Source organism: Megalobrama amblycephala, linkage group LG9 (genome assembly GCF_018812025.1).
Source record: "Megalobrama amblycephala isolate DHTTF-2021 linkage group LG9, ASM1881202v1, whole genome shotgun sequence".
Taxonomy (NCBI): domain Eukaryota; kingdom Metazoa; phylum Chordata; class Actinopteri; order Cypriniformes; family Xenocyprididae; genus Megalobrama; species Megalobrama amblycephala.
Genome location: NC_063052.1, coordinates 9,039,852 through 9,060,734, shown reverse-complemented (window position 1 = coordinate 9,060,734; position 20,883 = coordinate 9,039,852). Strand labels below are relative to the sequence as shown.

The 20,883-nt window shown below is 35.8% G+C and overlaps 3 protein-coding genes across 5 annotated transcripts; all 3 read right to left on the bottom strand.

The window, feature by feature from the left end:
- Positions 1-308: 308 nt before the first annotated feature.
- smim12 (small integral membrane protein 12) lies at positions 309-1,407 on the bottom strand. The gene has a single exon (XM_048201509.1). It carries the CDS (start codon positions 1,405-1,407, stop codon positions 1,132-1,134), a length of 276 nt encoding a protein of 91 aa, XP_048057466.1. The 3' UTR covers positions 309-1,131.
- An 876-nt stretch (positions 1,408-2,283) lies between these two features.
- On the bottom strand, positions 2,284-10,272 carry pef1 (penta-EF-hand domain containing 1). Its single transcript, XM_048201508.1, has 5 exons — positions 10,122-10,272; positions 9,018-9,279; positions 6,530-6,685; positions 6,207-6,350; positions 2,284-3,104 (listed from the first exon to the last, which is right to left on the bottom strand). Exons 1-5 carry the CDS (start codon positions 10,140-10,142, stop codon positions 2,875-2,877), a joined length of 813 nt encoding a protein of 270 aa, XP_048057465.1. The 5' UTR covers positions 10,143-10,272; the 3' UTR covers positions 2,284-2,874.
- Positions 10,273-13,008: 2,736 nt separating this feature from the next.
- On the bottom strand, positions 13,009-18,610 carry gjb9b (gap junction protein beta 9b). Of its 3 annotated transcripts, none has more exons than XM_048201507.1 (3): positions 18,221-18,610; positions 18,088-18,130; positions 13,009-15,316 (listed from the first exon to the last, which is right to left on the bottom strand). In XM_048201507.1, exon 3 carries the CDS (start codon positions 15,312-15,314, stop codon positions 14,541-14,543), a length of 774 nt encoding a protein of 257 aa, XP_048057464.1. In that variant the 5' UTR covers positions 15,315-15,316; positions 18,088-18,130; positions 18,221-18,610; the 3' UTR covers positions 13,009-14,540. The 3 variants fall into 3 exon arrangements, with proteins under 3 accessions (XP_048057464.1, XP_048057463.1, XP_048057462.1); XM_048201506.1 differs by having other exon boundaries at positions 13,009-15,361; positions 18,221-18,609; XM_048201505.1 differs by having other exon boundaries at positions 13,009-15,361; positions 18,088-18,609.
- Positions 18,611-20,883: the final 2,273 nt, after the last annotated feature.

Sequence of the window (20,883 nt, the reverse complement as noted above, 5' to 3'; positions counted from 1 at the left end):
CTACAGCGCGTTCAATAGATTGTACTGTTGTTTATCAACAATCCAATTGTTCAGCTAACGAAACGTCTTTTCGGGAAAAAAAAAAAAAAGACCCTAGAAACTCTATGAAACAGTTTTAAAAGACGTGTGTTGTGAAAATTACGAGATCTAGGACCTTTACACAGTGCATGCCATTGTAAAGTCTATAGTCTGTCTCACAGCCTAGTTTTCATCTGCATTAAATTCAATATGGTGTCTGGTCTATTGTGCAATGTAATGCACAAAATTAATTTTAGCTGAAAAGATCATCCAACAAACAGTACCAAAAGTGAAGTGTATCTTTACATTTATTATGAACACAAGGCAGCCTCCCACACACTTCAGCACAAAAGTTAGCAGTGCAATTATCACTGACATTTAAGCCATAATGACGCTTAGGAAAGCACTGCATGCGTAATGAGCCGCAATAGTACGAGTTCACTGTACTGTACATGTAAATGGACTCAAAATTTACAGAAAATTGGTTTAAAATATGAGCTCAGTCTTCTTTCATGAACCGAAAAGATGAACACTGAGGCAAAACTTCACTTTCATTCCTCACTATTCACTATGTCCATGATTACTAATTAGCTGAAGTCACAATGACGGAGCTTATATGCATTTCTGAGCGTTCTGAATCCGAATCACTTCAGCCACCCAAAGTTTAAACATCTCAAACATTGTCTAGTCCAACTCATTTACGCCTTGCATAAATGCACTTTTATTCACGCAGACAAACTTAACAAAGGTGGTCTTTCTTTGAGCTTCAGTCTCATGAGCATATGACAGGGAGCACGAATGGAAAACTTATTAAAGCTCTCCAAGTTAGGACTTATAGTCATGTGTCTGCATGCCTAAGGGCAGAAGATGAATATTAAGAAGTCTCAAAGAATGAAAGTTGTAAAAAATTCTCTCAGCAGTCAAGTTCCACCAGCAGGCCTGGTAAATATTACAGAAAGACTCCATGTAATTAGGGTGGCAGAATGAAGTGGCATACTGTAAGATAAAGTTCCCGTCCCTGGGGCCGTGGAGGGTGACAAATGAGTCCAAAGTTTGAGAAGTTGTACATCATTATATAGTAATCTTGCAGGACTTCATGACATTTAACAAAACTTAGTTTTTCTCCGGTCGGTTTCTTTCCAGCACTGCTCTCGGTGTGAATTCCAGTTTGTCCTTCAGGCTGAGGACCTGTGTGCTGTCCTTACCGGCCAGTTCCTCTAATTTCCTATCCTCCCGTAGCTCTGCAATGCCTCTCTCTTCTCCGGGGGCATTTGGGGTGCCCCTGATAAACCACTCAAGGTGGTATCCAACAGCTCCCACCACAAAGGCCACTGGGAAGGTCACATAGGGCGCATAAGTGCGCATGGCAGTCAGGATCACTGGCCACATGGTTGCAGACTCAGAAACACACCTGAAAAAGAGTAAGTTCATTCCTTTGGCAAGCTGACAGTGTATCCTTACTCTGGTAACCGGTGCAAAATAAAAGGATTACACACATGCTTTCATACAACCAAGGAAACAATAATGTAAATATCTTTTTATAGGGTAGAAGGAATCTAATGATATAATGTTAACGTGTCCAACTACACACACACATATAAACATTACACTTATATCACAAACAATTTGAAGTAGAAAAACGAAAATAGTATTTTCTTGCAAAGCGTACTTTATCTTTGTTTTATCTACAAACTCGGGGGAAAATCGTGTTTTATAATGTATGTGTGTAAGAACCTGATTATAAAGTCATGTAACTGTTACAAGGGTACTGGTGTCAAAGCATGAGGTGAGAAATGGCGCAATAAAAATACAATAATACGACATATCTTTAATTGTAAAGGTTCCTGAAAACACAATGAGTGTCCCTCTGACGATTTAGAGCGTAATATTTCATACATTCGTTAAAACATTCGCGCGTGAGTTTATAAAATCTCATGACTACATACCTCTTATCTCTAGGCGATTTCACTTCCTGCCTCGTTGCGTCACCGTAAGCAACAATGTGATTGGTTATTTGTGGACGTCAGAATGACGTTATTAAGTCTCATCATAGACAGAGTCTCATTCGTTCAGGGATGGAAAAAAAAAGTTCTATACATGATGTCCTGGTAAAGCAATGCTGACACCCAGTGACCAATGCTGAAAGACGTTTGTCTTGACTAACAGCTTATTCTTATTTTTGAACAAGTATATATATATTTAATTAACCAAAAAAATTGTAAAAAAGACAAAAGAGAGAATACTTCACAAATACAACAAAATGCATTTTTTTTATTGTAAGTTTTTTTTATTGTAATCTAAATAACGGGGGAAAAAAATTAATTACCTGTTTTCATCTTATAGGAAACAAAAGGCAGGTAAGTAGCGAGCATAAATATTATCATACAAAAAAAAAAAAAAAATCTTTGGGGAGGGAGAGCTAAACAAATTTAAATTTCAAGCATTCATAATCGTAAGCTTTCATATTTTTGCTAACATTCAAAAAGCACAGAAATGTTAATTTTTAACAAAAATAAAATCAAATGTATTCATACTTTCGTGATATACTACCATTAATACGTAAATAGTGCTTGTTGCATAGCTAATGGCATTTTATTCACATGTACCACTGATATTTTGGCATTAGTTCAGCCTTGAATAACTGCATTACATATTTGTCTAAAGCAGACAACCATATCACAATGGTAAAGTCTTGCGATGAGTGCAATATTTGGCTAGTTGGCAATGTTTAATGAACATAGTTTTCAGCTCATTGTGGTGAAATCAGGGTGAGCTGCAGTGAAAGGCACTGTTGAGAGGGTGAAGTGTCGTGCCAGACATTCAGAGTCAGGTCATCTGAATTGCCGCAGCAGTGCTTTACATCAGTCTGGTAATGGCACCAGACAGGAAGTCTTCGTAACTCAGCCTCACATTGCCAGTCATGCTGGTGTCTTTCTCGCGGAAGGCTTGGGTCATGCTCTGGAGCTGCGTGCACACCTGAATGAAGCGGTCCAGCTGGAGAACCCCGTTCACACCGCCTTTAGAGTAACGATTGATCAGTTCCTGAATAAACTGAGGACTCAGATTGTAGCCCATCTGAGATAATGCTGGAAAACAAGAACACATGGGTAAATAAAAGCATTACATTTACACTATACCAGTTAAAATTTTGGGGTCTATAAGATTTTTTTTTGTCTGTGTTTTTGAAAGAAAACTCATGCCTTATGCTCATCAAGGCAGCATTTATTTCATCAAATATACACTAAAAACAGAAACATTGTGAAATATTATTAGAATTGAAAAGAACTCTTTTATACTTTAATATACATTAAAATGTAATTTATTCCTATGATGGCAAAGCTGAATTTTCAGCATCATTACTCCAGTCTTCAGTGTCACATGAACCTTTACAAATCATTCTAATATGCTGATTTGCTGCTCAAGAAACATTTCTTTCATTAATACTGAAAATCGTTGCGCTGCTTAAAATCTTTGAGGAAACTGTGAACCATTTTGTCTTTCAGGATTCTTTGTTTAAAAGAATTGCATTTATTTGAAACAGAAATCTTTTGTAATCATACATTTCTGCCCTAACTTTTGATCAATTTAATATTAGAAGCTTGTTTCCACCCTTAAATAAAAAATAAAAAAGGTAATTGCAACTTTTTTTCTTGCAATTGCGAGACTTAAACTTGCAAATGGGAGTTAAGTCAGAATTGCGTGATATAAAATCAAAATTGACTTTTTTTTCTTGCAATTGCAAGTTTTTATCACGCAATTTTGACTTTTTTCTCACAATTGCATGATATAAAAACAATTGCGCATTATAAAGTCAAAATTGCATGAGATAAACTCGCAATTGCATCTTATAAAGTCAGAATTGCGAGATATAAAGTCGAAATTCTGACTTTTTCCTCAAGTTTTTATCACGCAATTCTGACTTTATAACTCGCAATTCTGACTTTACAACTCACAATTATGAGTTTATATCTTGAATTGTGAGATATAAACAATTGCACGTTATAAATTCAAAATTACATGATATAAACTCACAATTGCATCTAATAAAGTCAGAATTGCGAGATATAAACTTGAAATTCTGACTTTTTTTTCTCAGAATTGAGAGTTTATATCTCACAATTCTGACTTTATACGATGCAATTGTGATTATCACGCAATTCTGACTTTATAACTCACAACTGTGAGTTTATATCTTACAATTCTGAGAAAAAAAAGTCAGAATTGTGAGATAAAAAGTCGCAATTATCTTTTTTATTTTTAATTTCATGGCGAAAACAAGCTTCCATAATTTAATGCATCCTTGCTCAATAAAAATATTCATTTTTAATTTCATGGCGAAAACAAGCTTCCATAATTTAATGCATCCTTGCTCAATAAAAATATTAATTTCTTTAAAAAAAAAAAAAATGAAAATAATAATAATAAAATAAAAATGTTACTGCACCAAACTTTTGAACAGTAATGTAGTGTATATAAAACAGGGAATTCTTACATTGCTAATCTCTGGTTTGACACAAAAGTTTATGCTTTTTATTGAGCTAGCAACAAAAAAAAAAGTAGAGGAGGTTTGAAAATGAACAATGTTAGAAGGATTTTTGTCCAACAAAGCCTCCAAGGGTCCCCAAATCCCAATTTTTCTCTCCACAGGCCCCATTAAACCATTCTTCTGTTGTTTTTGTATATATCATATTTTCAACACACTGTCACTCACCAGAAATCAAATGCACTTTCAGACCTATTCACATCTTTATAATGGCTCCAACTATATAGTTAGCCTGAGGAGCTGACTCGGCTAACTATAGAACAGCCTTGTTCATACAGTACAAAATCAATAAGTATAAAAAAAGACACTGCAAGATAACGGCTACAATTTTGAGGTTATTTTAAGAGCATTTTTTCATGACGTCTCAACAATGAAATCAGCCCAACAAATAATGCTGCATTCAATCGCACAGGATTAGATGGGAAAAAATGCTTTATAGCAGACCAGCTCAGCATCTGTCTTTTCCTTATAAACTTGGTTCTGTGACTGCCACATCTTGTGTGTGTGGTCCTGGTAAACTGTCCCCATTATAGGGACAGAATGCAATAACAAAAAAAAAAATTCTTGTTGGGATATTTTTGGTCTCCATGACGAAAAGAGCCTGCAAGTTATACTAAGTGGTGTTTTTTTTTTTTTTTTGAAAATCTAAAAATCCAGAAATTAAGGGCATATTAAAGCGACACAATGTCCCCACAAAGTTGGCAATATCCGAAATCCTTGTCTCTGTGGGAATATGTTTTGCTCCCCGTGAGAAAACAGGTTATAAAACATACTAAGTGATGCAGAAAATGCAGAAAGGTGGGTAGGGTTAGGGGATAGAAAATATAGGCCATAGAAAATATCATTAACTAATATAAAAATCAATGTCCTCACTAATATAGTAAAACAAACGTGTGTGTGTATGTGTGGTTCAGGAATACCCTATGTTATAGTGACAAAATGTCCCCACAAAGATGGCAAACCTTTGTGTATTTAATTGTCCACAATACCAGTACTTTACTAAGTGCCAAATGTGAGTAAAATGAATTTTCACAAGTAAATAAAACTACTGGCAACTGGCTGGCAGGTTTATTAAGAACTACAACAATATGTGTGGTCTATATCAAACTGTCAGGATGAGTTTTTTTTTTTTTTTTTTTGTAAAGAATTTTATACTTTTATTTAGGGCTGGGCGATATATCGCATGCAATTGTCACGCGCATTTCGTCAGTAAAGCCGGTTCCCTGATTACCGCTAAATCACCATCACCTGCTTTCAAATGGAGCGGCATTTAATAGACAGAGCCGTAGATCACTGACAAGCTACGCGATATCGCGTTCATTATCAAAGGCGATTCATCTGCGATAATGAACGCGATATTGCGTGGCTTGTCAGTGAACTACGGCTCTGTCTATTAAATGCCGCTCCATTTGAAAGCAGGTGATGGCGATTTAGCGGTAATCAGGGAACCGGCTTTACTGACGAAATGCGCGTGACAATTGCATGCGATATATCGCCCAGCCCTACTTTTATTCTAAAAATTTGATTCTAATCTGTGCTGCTTAGTGACTAGTAGTGACTACAACTGTTGTCATAACAGTGTGACCATGTGCCCTTAACTGCAAACGTGTTATCTTGGGTCCTTTTTGACCTCTAATTTACTCACCCTGGTGCATCTCGTTGCTGTTAATTGATCCCGATCGGTCCCGGTCGAACTGTTGGAACATTGCCCTCCACTGCTGCAGAAATACCCACAGTGCAGAGAAACCAAATACATCCACGCGTCCGGATTTGGTCTTGTCAAACATATCTGGAAATGAAGACAAAGCACTGATTCCTGCTTCAATTTCCTTTGTCATCAGATGACTTCTATTTCTGTATTGTTTTTTGACATTGCAGCATTCTGAATTTAGTTATATGGTGATACAAGCATCCATTCAATCATTTACCCGCTGTCAGGAGGGTTATAGTAACAATGGCAGCACTCACTGAGCATCATAATGCAGGTTTCGTCATTGAAAGTGGAGTTGTTGGAATTCATGAGTGCTTGCTTCAGCTCTTTTGCGTTAATGTAGCCACTATGATCTGTATCCACAGAAGAAAACCACTGGTAGGCCTCAGGGTTCACGCCGGGGGGAATGTTACCTACAAAATGAAAACGTCCGATATTATTGAGTTAGATGCAAATGAATTTCCAAAATATTCCAATATGAGATAATTAAATCAGTTAAAAACAGAATACTTAACCATAGTTAACCACAGGTCAAAATTATATTTAGGAATTAAACTATAACTCAAAAAAGATGACACTTCAAAAAAAAGAAAAGGAAAAAAAAAAAAGGAAAAAGTGCAAGACACTACTGCATTGTTCAGACACGCAGAAAACCATTTATTTACATTTTATTTAAGTATTATTTTTGGTGTATACTCAAATCCCATTAGTTGTTTTTAGTCTGACAATAAATAAATAAAGTTATGTTTTTGTCATTTGTCATATATTTTTAGCTTATGTAGTTTTTATTTATTTTAGTACATCAATTTAAAACTAAACGAAAATGAAAAATGTTGCCTTTTTATGGTTTTAGTTTTAGTTAACAATAATAACCTTTGTTTATAGAGCTGGGACCGAATTAGCTCATTTATATTCACACGTGGCATCCGCTATTTACTGAATGGAGCATTTTCGGATTCAGCATATGCATAAATGTGCAAAACATTGTTCATTACTTGCAAAATGACAGTAGGACGATGATAAGAACAAGCAGTCCTATAGGTCGGATTTGAAAAACATATTGGAAATGGGCTCAGTCCGAAAAAGCCTAGGTTGTTAGTGATATGTCATCTTGATCCCAAGAGGGACAAGAATAAGTTGTGCAATTTGGTGAAGCACAGACGGTCACCGTATCCCTCGGGAGGGATAAGCACTGTTCAGAGGACAGTCTTTGAATCTGACAGCCTTTCCCACAGGACATCATAGAATACTTACCGACATAAACGCAGACGGACACATACACACGAACCCCTTCGCTCAGAATTACCACACTCATCACTCTAATTCTCCTGTGGGCACATTCTGTACCAGATCAGTACAAGCTGCTTCTGCCATCCTGCAGTGTAACAGCATCACTCATTCAGTGAGGGGCATATGACACAGCTGCAGTGCAGGAGGATCAAGGACCTTGTCTGCAGCACCTTCATAAATTCCTATCTTTCGTATTTTATTCACAGCCCTCGGCCACGGCATGCCTGATGGAACGGCAGCGACTCGCGCTGTCTTAGCTGCCAACCCTGACGCTCAGACATCATCAGTCAAATCAGCCTGGAGCTGCTGCCTACCACTCCTGAGACCATGTTGAAAAATTCACCTGCTGGACCAACATCTATTATGGTGCATTTGCAGATGTATGAAGCTGTGGAAAACATTCTGATAAAAAGTAATATATTCCAAACTACATTCATATTTCTCCACAGTCTATTAAGAGAAATTAACATGATGTGCGCTACCATTTAAAAGTTCGGGGTCGGTAAGTCTCTTGCTATGCTGTGCTCACCAAGGCTGCATTTATTTAATTAAAAAAAAAACTGCAAAACAGTAATATTGTGAATATTATTACAATTTTAAAAAGTGTTCATTTAAAATATACAAAATAACTTTTTATATTAATATTAAAACTTTATAAATGTAAATAATATAATTTTTTATTTGTAATATATTTTAAAATGTAATTTATTCCTGTGATGGTAAAGCTGAATTTTCAGCATCATCAAGAAATCATTCTAATATTCTGATTTGCAATACGGATGCTAAGAGGTTGAAACTTTCCAAAATTTCCCCAAAGTTTCCAAAAATCCTGGAAGGTTTTCGGAAATTCTTCCCCTAAAATGGATCATGGATTTTAATGACATCACCGCGGACTTCAGCTTTTCATCAAATCTTCTGTCCAATCAAATGCTCTCTAGAATCTGAAGTCCCGCCCCCTCCTTCACTATAAACAGATGCTGAAGCTGCGGCTGAAATCTAAACTAAACTAGTTTCTATATGATGAATGGCACATTATAGTGCACTATATAGAGGATAGGAAACGATTCAGACGGTGTAAATATGCTTTCCATTGTGGCAAATGAAGTTAGGGTTATTATTTTGTAATATGGAGGAGAAAAGGTTAGAGATTATGAGGAAAATGGGGCTTTACAAGCTCAACGGCTCTGGCCCAGCTGTGATCTAGGCAAAACACTATTGGCTATTTTGAAAAAAGGTGGAGGAGCTTCTAGATATTTCCCGCCTGTCTTCCTGTTTCATTGGAAATTACATCAACACAATGAATAAAGCTGCGTGTTCCAAGGCACTTCAGTGGAATTTTAAGTGTCCTTTTTGTAATCACACACGCATACACATTTAATTTAGTAACATATTTATATATGCTCCTAATATGATACTCTGCTCAACTAAAATGAAATAGAGTTACAGGTCTCTAACCTGCAGGTGCCTGCTGACTATATGGTCCACTCTGGGGTTGTCCATAACCTCCATATGGACCACCTGGAGCTTGGCCCCCACCGTACGGTGCTCCTGGTCTGGGTTGACCATAAGACCCATATGGAACCCCTCCACCATACTGTTGCCCTGGAGGGGCACCGCCATAATGTGAACCATACTGTCCGGCAGCAGGACCTCCTCCATAAGGCGCCCCTGGAGGCGGGTGGCGTTGGGGAGCGTTACCACCTGGTCCTGGATAACCCTTCGAAAGACAAACAAGGAAAAGTTTGTATGAAACATCAACAGAGAGTCAGCTGTGGTCCATAACAAAGGCAGCTATGTCACCAAAACAATAAATAAAGGATTATAATCAAAATAAAAGAAATGTTTAGGTAAATATGTAGATTCTGTCATTATTTACTCACCCTCCAGTTGTTCTGTATGACTAAAATTAATATTGTTATACTGATTTTTTTATCATATTAATATAGGAACTATTTTAGGAATAATGACATATTCAGTCACCATTCACTTTCACTGCATTTTTCTCCATACAATGAAAGTGAATGGTGACTGAGACTGTCGAACATCTCTTGTGTTACGGAAGAAAACATACAAGTTTGGACCATAACATGGTACTGAGTAATACTAGTAACCTCATATTCTTTTATTGTTATTTTACACTAGTAACAATAACTGTAAATACTACGGTATACTGGTGGATGGTGGTAAAGGGTTCAGTGGTTAGACCCAAAAGTGACACAATTTCTATTTTGCATCTTTGTTGTATGACATTAATTAAGAAAAAGATGTAAAATACATAGTCATTTCATGTAATGTGATAAACGACTGACCAGCACGCGATAAACAGACACAAAAACATAATTTTGAATGTATTTCACATCAGAGTAGCTACAGGCTAACTGACTAGCTTGTAAAAGGCTGTTTTTACAAAGTTTAGGCGATTACGCGTTCACAGTTATAAATAATGTTGCCTGTACACCAACACTAAGAGTTTAGACCGTACGACAAATATTTAAGAATCACATAAACATAAAACATACATAAAAATGTAAAATGCTAAACCCGGAAGACAGACTTTACCTGTCCGTATTGATAACTCATTCCGCGGAGAATCTTTAGCAAATGGAGCGATCGGGCTGTATTTAATAAGTCCCGCCTCCCGAAGCTGATTGGTTGGTTATGACGTTTGTCAAAGGCGCAGCCTCATATTTTCCATTTGATTGGTTAAAACAATGGAAAACTGCTCATTGTAGAAACTTTGAGTCACTGTTTACATGGTGTGAAATTTTGTTTTAGTAACCATATTTATGGAGGCGGGTGGAGTTACTCTATTGAGCTAAGAGCGTGATTTATGTGGCCATGCGTAATATATGATTAAGGATGTACATGACATTTTCGTGCCTCCATATGTATTAGAGACGGGGGCTAGTTGTCACAGTCTTTACTCGTGTGAATATTCCTTTATTTCTGTCAGTTTCTGTACAAACATATACAAATGGGATACAAAAAATGTTTCCATTATTGAACAGAGAGAGAAATGAACATTTGATAAATATATTGTTATACTCACATGTAGATATGCTATAATGCTGATTTTAATAATTCATTTTATTAGTTAAAGTAAACTTGTTACACGATTTCTGTATAATAATAGTAATAATCATCATTATTATCCTTATATATATTTTTTCTTTTCTCAGTATTTTTCCTTCTATGCTTGTTCAAATGTTATTTCAATTGTTTAGTTGTTCTAATCTAAACTATTTTCTATGTCGTTTTAATGGTGATGCAAAAAGTACATATGCCATGCTAATAAATCTATTTGAATTGAACTGAGAGAGAGAGAGAGAGAGAGAGAGAGAGAGAGAACTTTTGTGACAACAGTCAAACTATGTGGGGTTAATATTGTCATAGTGGAACCTGTCATTAAAGGGATAGTTCACCCAAAAATGAAAATTATGTCATCATTTACTCATCCTCAGGTTATTCCAAACCTGTATACATTTCGTTGTACTGAAATGCAAAAGAAGATATTTTGAAGAAAGTTTGTAACCAGGCCAGTTTGGGCCACCATTGACTTCCATAGTAGGAGAAAATATACTGTGGTAGTCAACGGTGGCCCAAAGCGGCCGAGTTACAAACTTTCATCAAAATATCTTCCTTTGTTTTTCAACAGAACAAAGAAATTTATACTGGTTTGGAACAATCTACGGGTGAGTAAATGATGACAGAAATTTCATTTTTGGGTAAACTATCCCTTTAAAAGGGGAATTATTATGCAAAAATCACTTTTATATTGTTTTTGAACATATTTATGTGTACAGAGTGTGTGTACACAACCATCCTATTGTGAAAAAAATCCATCCACTCCGTTTGTTATTGAAACTGTCTCAAAATGAGCTGTTCAGGAATACATACTCCTATTTGACGTCACATGTTGAAAAAGGCCCCGCCCACAACTGGTGAGGGAATCTGCTTGAAAATCCTTGAAATGTTTCAAAATAAAGCTTAAATTTATTCATCAACTGGATAATATTTGGTTGTGTGAAATTTGCCTCGTAACATGAGACTCAGTCAAAAATAAATAAAATTTTTTTTTTTAATTGTCATGGTTTGTCTTTTTATTGCAGAAGACATAGAAATATACAGAGGATTTAAAGGGATAGTTCACCCAAAAATGAAAATTATGTCATCATTTACTCATCCTCAGGTTATTCCAAACCTGTTTACATTTTGTTGTACTGAAATGCAAAAGAAGATATTTTGAAGAAAGTTTGTAACCAGGCCGTTTTGGGCCACCATTGACTTCCATAGTAGGAAACATTATACTGTGGTAGTCAATGGTGGCCCAAAGCGGCCGGGCTACAAACTTTCATCAAAATATCTTCCTTTGTTTTTCAACAGAACAAAGAAATTTATACTGGTTTGGAACAATCTACGGGTGAGTAAATGATGACAGAAATTTCATTTTTGGGTAAACTATCCCTTTAAAAGGGGAATTATTATGCAAAAATCACTTTTATATTGTTTTTGAACATATTTATGTGTACAGAGTGTGTGTACACAACCATCCTATTGTGAAAAAAATCCATCCACTCCGTTTGTTATTGAAACTGTCTCAAAATGAGCTGTTCAGGAATACATACTCCTATTTGACGTCACATGTTGAAAAAGGCCCCGCCCACAACTGGTGAGGGAATCTGCTTGAAAATCCTTGAAATGTTTCAAAATAAAGCTTAAATTTATTCATCAACTGGATAATATTTGGTTGTGTGAAATTTGCCTCGTAACATGAGACTCGGTCAAAAATAAATAAATTTTTTTTTAAAAATTGTCATGGTTTGTCTTTTTATTGCAGAAGACATAGAAATATACAGAGGATTTAAAGGGATAGTTCACCCAAAAATGAAAATTATGTCATCATTTACTCATCCTCAGGTTATTCCAAACCTGTTTACATTTTGTTGTACTGAAATGCAAAAGAAGATATTTTGAAGAAAGTTTGTAACCAGGCCGTTTTGGGCCACCATTGACTTCCATAGTAGGAAAAATTATACTGTGGTAGTCAATGGTGGCCCAAAGCGGCCGGGCTACAAACTTTCATCAAAATATCTTCCTTTGTTTTTCAACAGAACAAAGAAATTTATACTGGTTTGGAACAATCTACGGGTGAGTAAATGATGACAGAAATTTCATTTTTGGGTAAATTACAGTATCCCTTTAAAAGGGGAATTATTATGCAAAAATCACTTTTATATTGTTTTTGAACATATTTATGTGTACAGAGTGTGTGTACACAACCATTCTATTGTGAAAAAAATCCATCCACTCCGTTTGTTATTGAAACTGTCTCAAAATGGGCTGTTCAGGAATGCATACTCCTATTTGACGTCACATGATGAAAAAGGCCCCGCCCACAACTGGCAATGGAATCTGCTTGAAAATCCTTGAAATGTTTCAAAATAAAGCTTAACTTTATTCATCAACTGGATAATATTTGGTTGTGTGAAATTTGCCTCGTAACATGAGAACACTTAATATAAAATGACTCGGTCCAAAATAAAAAAAAAAAACATTAAAAATCGTCATGGTTTGTCTTTTTATTGCAGAAGACATAGAAATATACAGAGGATTTAAACAGTATACTCACTGTTAGTCATAGCAGCATCAAATTAAATAAACCAAAATAAATTATCCATAGAATAACATTAAATGGATGAACACGTGTTCGATACTTTTGGTCTTTTTTCTATTTCTTACAATTTTAGAATCTTAATATAATGCATCAGTGCAGTTCAAAATGGAATGGTACGTAAAATGATCTAAAATCTTGACACCATTAATCGTTCTGAGTATATATGGATAATTTCAGTTGTCCGTTACAGTTAAATAACTCTCACCAGTACAATACCGTTATCATGGAAATAATCAATAACATTACCAAAAGAACCTGACTGTGTATATACGTAAACATTGTTAGTCTTATTTTTAACTTATACCTTTCATATTTTAAGTTGTTACTGCATTTTTCCAAGAAGTCTTCGGTGCAAAGGTATAAGGGAAAAGATAAGAAAAAAGGGCATTTACAACATGGAATAATAGGTCAGTCAGTGTGGTATTTTGAGCTGAAACTTCACATTCTGGGGACACCTGAGACTTATAAAAAGGGACATAATAGGTCCCCTTTAAATAACCTATTATATGCTTTTCAGCCATTATTTTAAACCGTGAAATGATTACACAAAACAATTGACGTATGGCAGCAACACTTTAAAAGGCATTTGCCCTATATCTATATCTATATATATATAGTAGCCTAATTAAGTACTCATAGGCCTACACTCTTCAAATTAAGAGTCATAACTGATTTAACTAGTCAAACCATGATATGTGCACCATGAAAGTTGTAGGCTATTTAGTAGTGCTTTACATTGAAGCATGTGAAGCTACAATAAAGGGTGTTGTTGGATATTTGAACGTATGATTTCTGTAAACATTATTTAAACACAGAGAATGTAGGCTACATTAAGTATGTTTTTGAGCAGTTCATAAAGGTACTAATGTAGCCTATAATGTAAAGACTTCCCAATGAGTCTGACTTTTAAGAGTGTCGGAGTTTAAGTGTGCTATAATGCCAGTGTTTTGTAGTCGATTTCAGACTTAAATTTGCTGTATTATGCCAGGGACAGAATGCTTGTGGTCAACTCCCACCACGTTGTTTTGTAAAGGGGTTATATTTTCTGTACACTAGGGGGCAGTGTGCTCCTCTACTGAATGAGACTCAAGAATACCATCCTAATAACTGGTATCTGATTCATTACATACAAAAAGGACACTCAGAATTAGTTATAGATGAGTCATTGTTACAGGAAAAAGTAATTAAACTGTTTTAAATGCAATATCCCTTTGGTGTATTGGCGTGATTGGATTATCTACAATATTAGCCAAGGTCCAACATGTCTTATACTGTTTGCATGCTTGTTTGTTCCAGAATCATAATTAGGTTGGCTCTGACTCCTTTTCCACTGCTGCAACCTTTGCTTTTTCCAAGTTGCTGAGGTTCTGGGTGGATGAAGCTGTTGGATCCACCCGTCTATAGTTGGGGTCTGTAATCCGGTCTCTCTGTTTGCGCAGGAATTTGCGAACTTTGTTGCTAATCAGGTAGAATATCTCACAGATACACATGAAGATGCACACAGAAGTGGAGACCACCATAAAGAGGGTGAAGATTTTCTTCTCTGTAGGACGGGAGATGTAGCAGTCAACTGTATTTGGACAAGGTTCTTCTGTGCATTTGGTAACATTTGGCATGTCGAAATGATAAAGAAAGTACAAAATATAGAGGAATCCTGCATCGAAGCCAGCTTTGAACACCAGGCTGAGTATGTAGGTGTACCACAGGCCTCCACGCTTCTTCCCTGGGTTGACGTACAGATGATCATCCTTGTGAAGAGCGGTGTACTTCTCATCCTTCATTTGACGATACTTGACGTGAGCCACCACCATAAGAGATGGGCAAGTGACAAAAATGATCTGGAGAGCCCATAGACGGACGTGGGAGATGGGGAAAAATTTGTCGTAGCAGACGTTAGCACAGCCCGGCTGGGCGGTGTTGCAGATGAAGTCTTTCTGTTCATCATTCCACACCTGTTGAATAGCCACCACAAACACCAGGATTCGGAAGACGAACACCACAGATAGCCAGACGCGGCCAAACGCAGTGGAGTATTGGCTGACCCCGCCGAGCAGGACTTGTAGAGACATCCAATTCATGTCTGCCACCACAAACAGCAGGAGTTACTCATACAAGGATATTAGTCCTACAAAAAATAATATCAGTGCATCAATGACCTGAGACCAGGTTGACTGATTTAATGCTGTGTATAAAATAGAATTTAAAGGTCCTGTTTTTCGTGGTTTTTTGAAGCTTTGATTGTGTTTATAGTGTGCAATATAACATGTGTTCATGTTTCTCGTGTAAAAAAACACAATATTTTTCACATATTTACTTATCTGTATACTGCTGTTTCCACTGTCATAAAAACGGGCTGATGACTTCCTTGTTCTATGAAGTCCCTCCTTCAGAAATACGTAACGAGTTCTGATTGTGCCAGCGGTTCCTGTGTTGTGATTCGACAGCAGCTTAGCGCTCCTTGCCCGGAAAGGTCACGCCTCTTACCATAAAGTGTGCTGCACATAGTTTTACATGTGGATTATAATTTTTGGGAACCGAGTTAAACATAAATTGTAACCATTGATCTCTAAGTACAGCGTCCCTGGGAAGGCCAAACAAAGGTGATTGGACTGCGGGATGAAAATAACAGCGTTACGACGACATGGCGACAAACACACTCTACAAACGCAACTCTTGTGTATTCCTGTGGGCGGAGGTTAGTCAAAAAACTGTTTTAGTGACGTCATTAAAGAAGGAAGTAGAGGGATGTAGTCCAAACTGGCCGTTCGATGTAGGCGACTTCTGTTAAATAAAATATCTCGCTTGGCATTGAACTTTGAGCTTTAAAATTTTACAGATTTTATTTATACTCTAACAACAACATTACACACTAACTAAAGTTTGAAACATGGGATCACGAAGAATGGGACCTTTAATGAAAGCTAATTTGATGATGCAAAGTTGCCTAAGTTAAATGAATGCTTGTTTCACACGATACATTTCGGAGAGGCTAGCAATAGCGAGCTAGCTTTGAAAGAATAAGATGACACACATGAAAGAGTACAGCAAGGAGCAAACAAAAGCATCTTGAGAGTCGGCGTTAAACTACCTCATGTCTCAAAGCACATAACATTGCAAAGATAATGAGCATCAACATCTTAAAGGTGGCCTGTACCACCTGACTGCTGCAGATTCATTTCAGCGTTGATAGTATTGCCATTGAAACGCATAAATTCTGGTCACAAACCACTCCGAGTATAACGTCACGGGTTTCCATCTCTCCCCATAACTACTATGGTAGTTATGGTGTGAATGGGTTATAGGTAGGTCATTTATATGAATTCATATGAATTTGGCAACTTGTAAAATATGTACGATTTAACAAAAAATGTACTAGTTCATACGAGTGAGGTTGTACGAATTCGTACAAATTAGCCACCTCATAAAATATATTTCCATGAGATTGGGTTGAAAAATACATACGTTGACAAGCAGGTATGACATTGTATCGGACCGAATGCAATGATTGGATGAACATTTTATGGTCCTACGCTTTCCACAGACCATATATAGGCTATACATATAAATACATTTAGACCACTTAACTTAGTGATTGCTAGCAAAAAAATTTTTTTTAAATAAATAAATAAATAAATAAATAAAAAATCTGGAACAAATCTTCTACCCTGCCTTTAACATTCAATTAAAAAAATGTTAAAGTGTACAATATTTTTTTCAGGATTATTTGATGAATAGAAAGTTCAAAAGAACAGTGTTTATCTGAAATCTAATCTTTTGTAACATTATAAATGTCTTTACTGCCACTTTTGATTGATTTAATGCATCCTTGCTGAATAAAAGTATTAATTTCTTTAATTTCTTTCAAAAAAATAAAAATAAAAATTCTTACTGACCCCAAACTTTTGAACGGTAGTGTATAATGCTACAGAAGCTTTGTATTTCAGATAAATTCTGTTCTTTTGAACTTTCTATTCATCAAGGAATCCTGAAAAAAAAAAGTACACAACTGTTTTCAACATTGAAAATAATCATACATGTTTATTGAGCAGCAAATCAGCATATTAGAATGATTTCTGAAGGATCATGTGACACTGAAGAAAAACGATGCTGAAAATTCAGCTTTGCATCACAGGAATAAATTACTTGGTCAAATATATTTAACTAGTACACAGTTATTTTAAATTGTAATAATATTTCACAATATTACTGTTTTTTACTGTATTTTTAATTAAATAAATGTAGCCTTGGTGAGCAGACGAAACTTCTTTTAAAAACATTAAAAATCTTAGTGGTTCCAAACTTTTGGACTGTACTGTATCTACTTCATTTTAGTAATTTATATGTATCTAATATACTTCATTTTGGTAATTTATAATAATAAGAACATGAGCTACAACCTAAATATTATAAGCAACATTGTTTTTCAGCTTTTTGAGGATTAACTTGAAGGAGCTGTAAATTAGGCAGCTAATATTTAAAACTAAATAAATTTAAATATTTAAAGCTATTATTCTCCAGCAGCCAATATCAAGCTGTTTTTTTTCCACAACCCCCCCCATAAAAAAAAGATATTTGCAACTTATATTTGTTTAATTGTACTTTAGTTAATTATCACTGTTTGTCATGTCTGCATGCAGCATTTACCATTTAATGTGTCCTTGTTCGTTTGTGTGTTGAAAACACTGTCTAATTGGTTAGACATTAGTTGTCATCGTTTGGATACTTTGCTGTTCTCTTGATGCATAATATTATTTCAGGAAACTTAAAGTTGAACTTACTAATACAAATAAGCAAGCCATCAGTTATTTTAAACAATTAGTTTGAGCAGATAGAAATTGTATATATCCTTACCTTTTAGTGGTCCGAAGTTACTGTATGCGGTGTTTGTACTTCACTGGAATCAAAAGTAAAAGTTCTGTTGACAATGTAGACAGACTTGATTTTGGCTGTGCCCAATAATATCTATGACTGGCTGTACACTCACCTGAGTTCACTTCAAATGAAACATCATTGAACCAGTTTCACTCTACACTGAAGGATGTGCTATTGTAAATTTGTGAAACACCAGGGGCATTTAATAAAGTTTCTCAGTCCGGTTTAACAGCTAGTCATGGTTGTTTAAAACTAAACAAACTTTAAAGCAGTACATTAGATGGCAAATCTTTTGTTTACATAGGTGTGTGTGGGTGTGTGTGATGTGGGTGTATGGTGGTGTGTGTTTTTGCTCACTACTGTATAAGGAGTGTTTCTTTGCATGAAATAACATTGTTCTAGTATAAAAACTTATAGTCATCGTCGTATATTGCTGTGACAACTAAGCTCATAAAGCTAGACAACATTTTCAATATATTTTATTGGATATTTGACATGCCACATTTATGGTGCATCTTGAATAAAGTTGGTTATTCTTGCCTTATATTGTCACACATAAAATACCCATGGTGTAAAAAGCAGAATTAGAGAGTACAAACTGAAAAGTGTCAAGCTGAAAGTGTGTGATTAGCTTGTGGTTTATCTAGAAACCTAAAAGCAACATTCCATCTAAGGGTGGATCGGATCACTTTATGTTTGTCATGTGTTTTCGTGCAACAAGATATGACGCTCAATGGTCTGGATTCACAGACAGGGCTTAGATTAAGCCAGGATAAGGCCTTAGTTCAGGACATTTAAGTAGCTTTTATAAATGTGAATTAGAAAAAATAAAAATATTACTGGTGTTTATTTTGAAACAAAAAAATGGCACTGACATATTTTAAGGTATGTCAGTGCAAGTTGCTTTCAGTTAGAACTAAGACTAGCTTAAGCCTTATCTGTGAAACTAGATGAATATCATACAGCTGGACAAGATTAAGTGCAGATATACAGGTAGATAGAAGATGGGAGCAGGAAAAAGACTTCTGAACCACCATTTCCTCCTATAGGCAGGTTCTGTTACAGCCTAGTATCTGTGGGTGAATATGCACGAATATTTGTTTCTGCAAGGCTCTCCGAGAGTAATTGGATACAACTTTCACCTCCATGCTGTCAAAAGGAGTTTGTTTTCAAATATAATGCCTTGGGCTGTCAGCTTGTATTACGCCGTACCCATCTTTGAGAGTTTGCATGCAGATATACAGTATTGCAAGTTTGTTTACCTATAACACATAACAGCTTATGCAGAACATGTTTCTGGAAGTCCTCACTGATTTGGCATGTTTCTACTGTGTGTAATTTCAAACTAGCCCGGCCTGATCTCCTCCAGCATTCTTCCTGCCACAAATTTGCCCACAACAGTTGCATTCAAATCGATAACCTTGCACAGATTTTTTTATTTTTTTGCCAGGCGGTAGGATAGTCCCAAGACCTATAAAATGTGAAGTATTTTAGATTAAACTTCTATCATTTTGAATACAGAGCAGGATTTGCCATGACTTTTTCATAACCCAGGTATAAACATTGTTAGCAAGTGCCCCCTATGCTTGTTTCTCACAGTGATACATAAAACATGGTATTACAAAAGCTGTACAACACTTTGTCCTACTTTGCCCTCGCTTTCTGTAAACCTGTCACTCATTCTCTCTGCTTGACAGAAATCTTAAGAGGCGAATCTCACAAAAACATGTCCTCCAGGTCGTATTTCACCCCAGAGTTAAAAGGAAGAAAAAACATTTGTTAAATGATAATCAAGCACATTCCCTAACCACCAATTCCCATTACTAAATATGTTTAGGCATTTATCTTTTTTATTGCCAATTCCTGTTATGTTCTAATTCCCATTATTCTCAGTAGTGATGCTCGTTAGATTCAGAAAGCAGTTAAAAAATTATTACATACACTGTTCAAAAGTTTGGAGATTTATGTTTTCAAAAGAACATGTCACTTATGTTTGCCAAAGCTGCATTTATTTGATTTAAAATACAGTAAAGTAACATAAGTAAGTAAGTAACATTGTGACATATTATTTCATTTAAAAATAAATGTCTTAGAAAGATTTTAAAATGTGATGCCAAAGCTAAAGACTAAAGCAGCAGCTGCTGAAAAATCAGTGTCACATGATCCTTCAGAAATCATTCTAATATGCTGATTTGGTGATCAAGAAACATTTCTTATTATTATCAATGTTGAAAACAGGATTCTTTGATGAATAGAAAATCCCCTGAATGTGTCTGTGAAGTTTCCGCTCAAAATACCCCATCGATTTTTTTTTTAATTAATTTTTTTAACTGCCTATTTTGGGGCATAATTAGAAATGCGCCGATTCAGGCTGCGGCCCCTTTAATTGCTCATGCTCTCCAGACGTTACTGGCTGCCCATCTGGCATATGCAAATATTGGGGGCATACATATTAATGATCCCGACTGTTATGTAACAGTCGGTGTTATGTTGAGATTCGCCTGTTCTTCGGAGGTCTTTTAAACAAATGAGATTTATATAAGAAGGAGGAAACAATGGTGTTTGAGACTCATTGTATGTCATTTCCATGTACTGAACTCTTGTTATTTAAATAAGGTAAATTCAATTTTTAATTCTAGGGCACCTTTAATGCATCCTTGCTGAATAAAAGTACTTAATTAATAACATTTTTAATTATCATGTTAATTATTGTGCCTTTAGTTTCGTCCCAACAGCAGGGGCGCCTTTTACCCAAAATAACATACTTTTACAGAT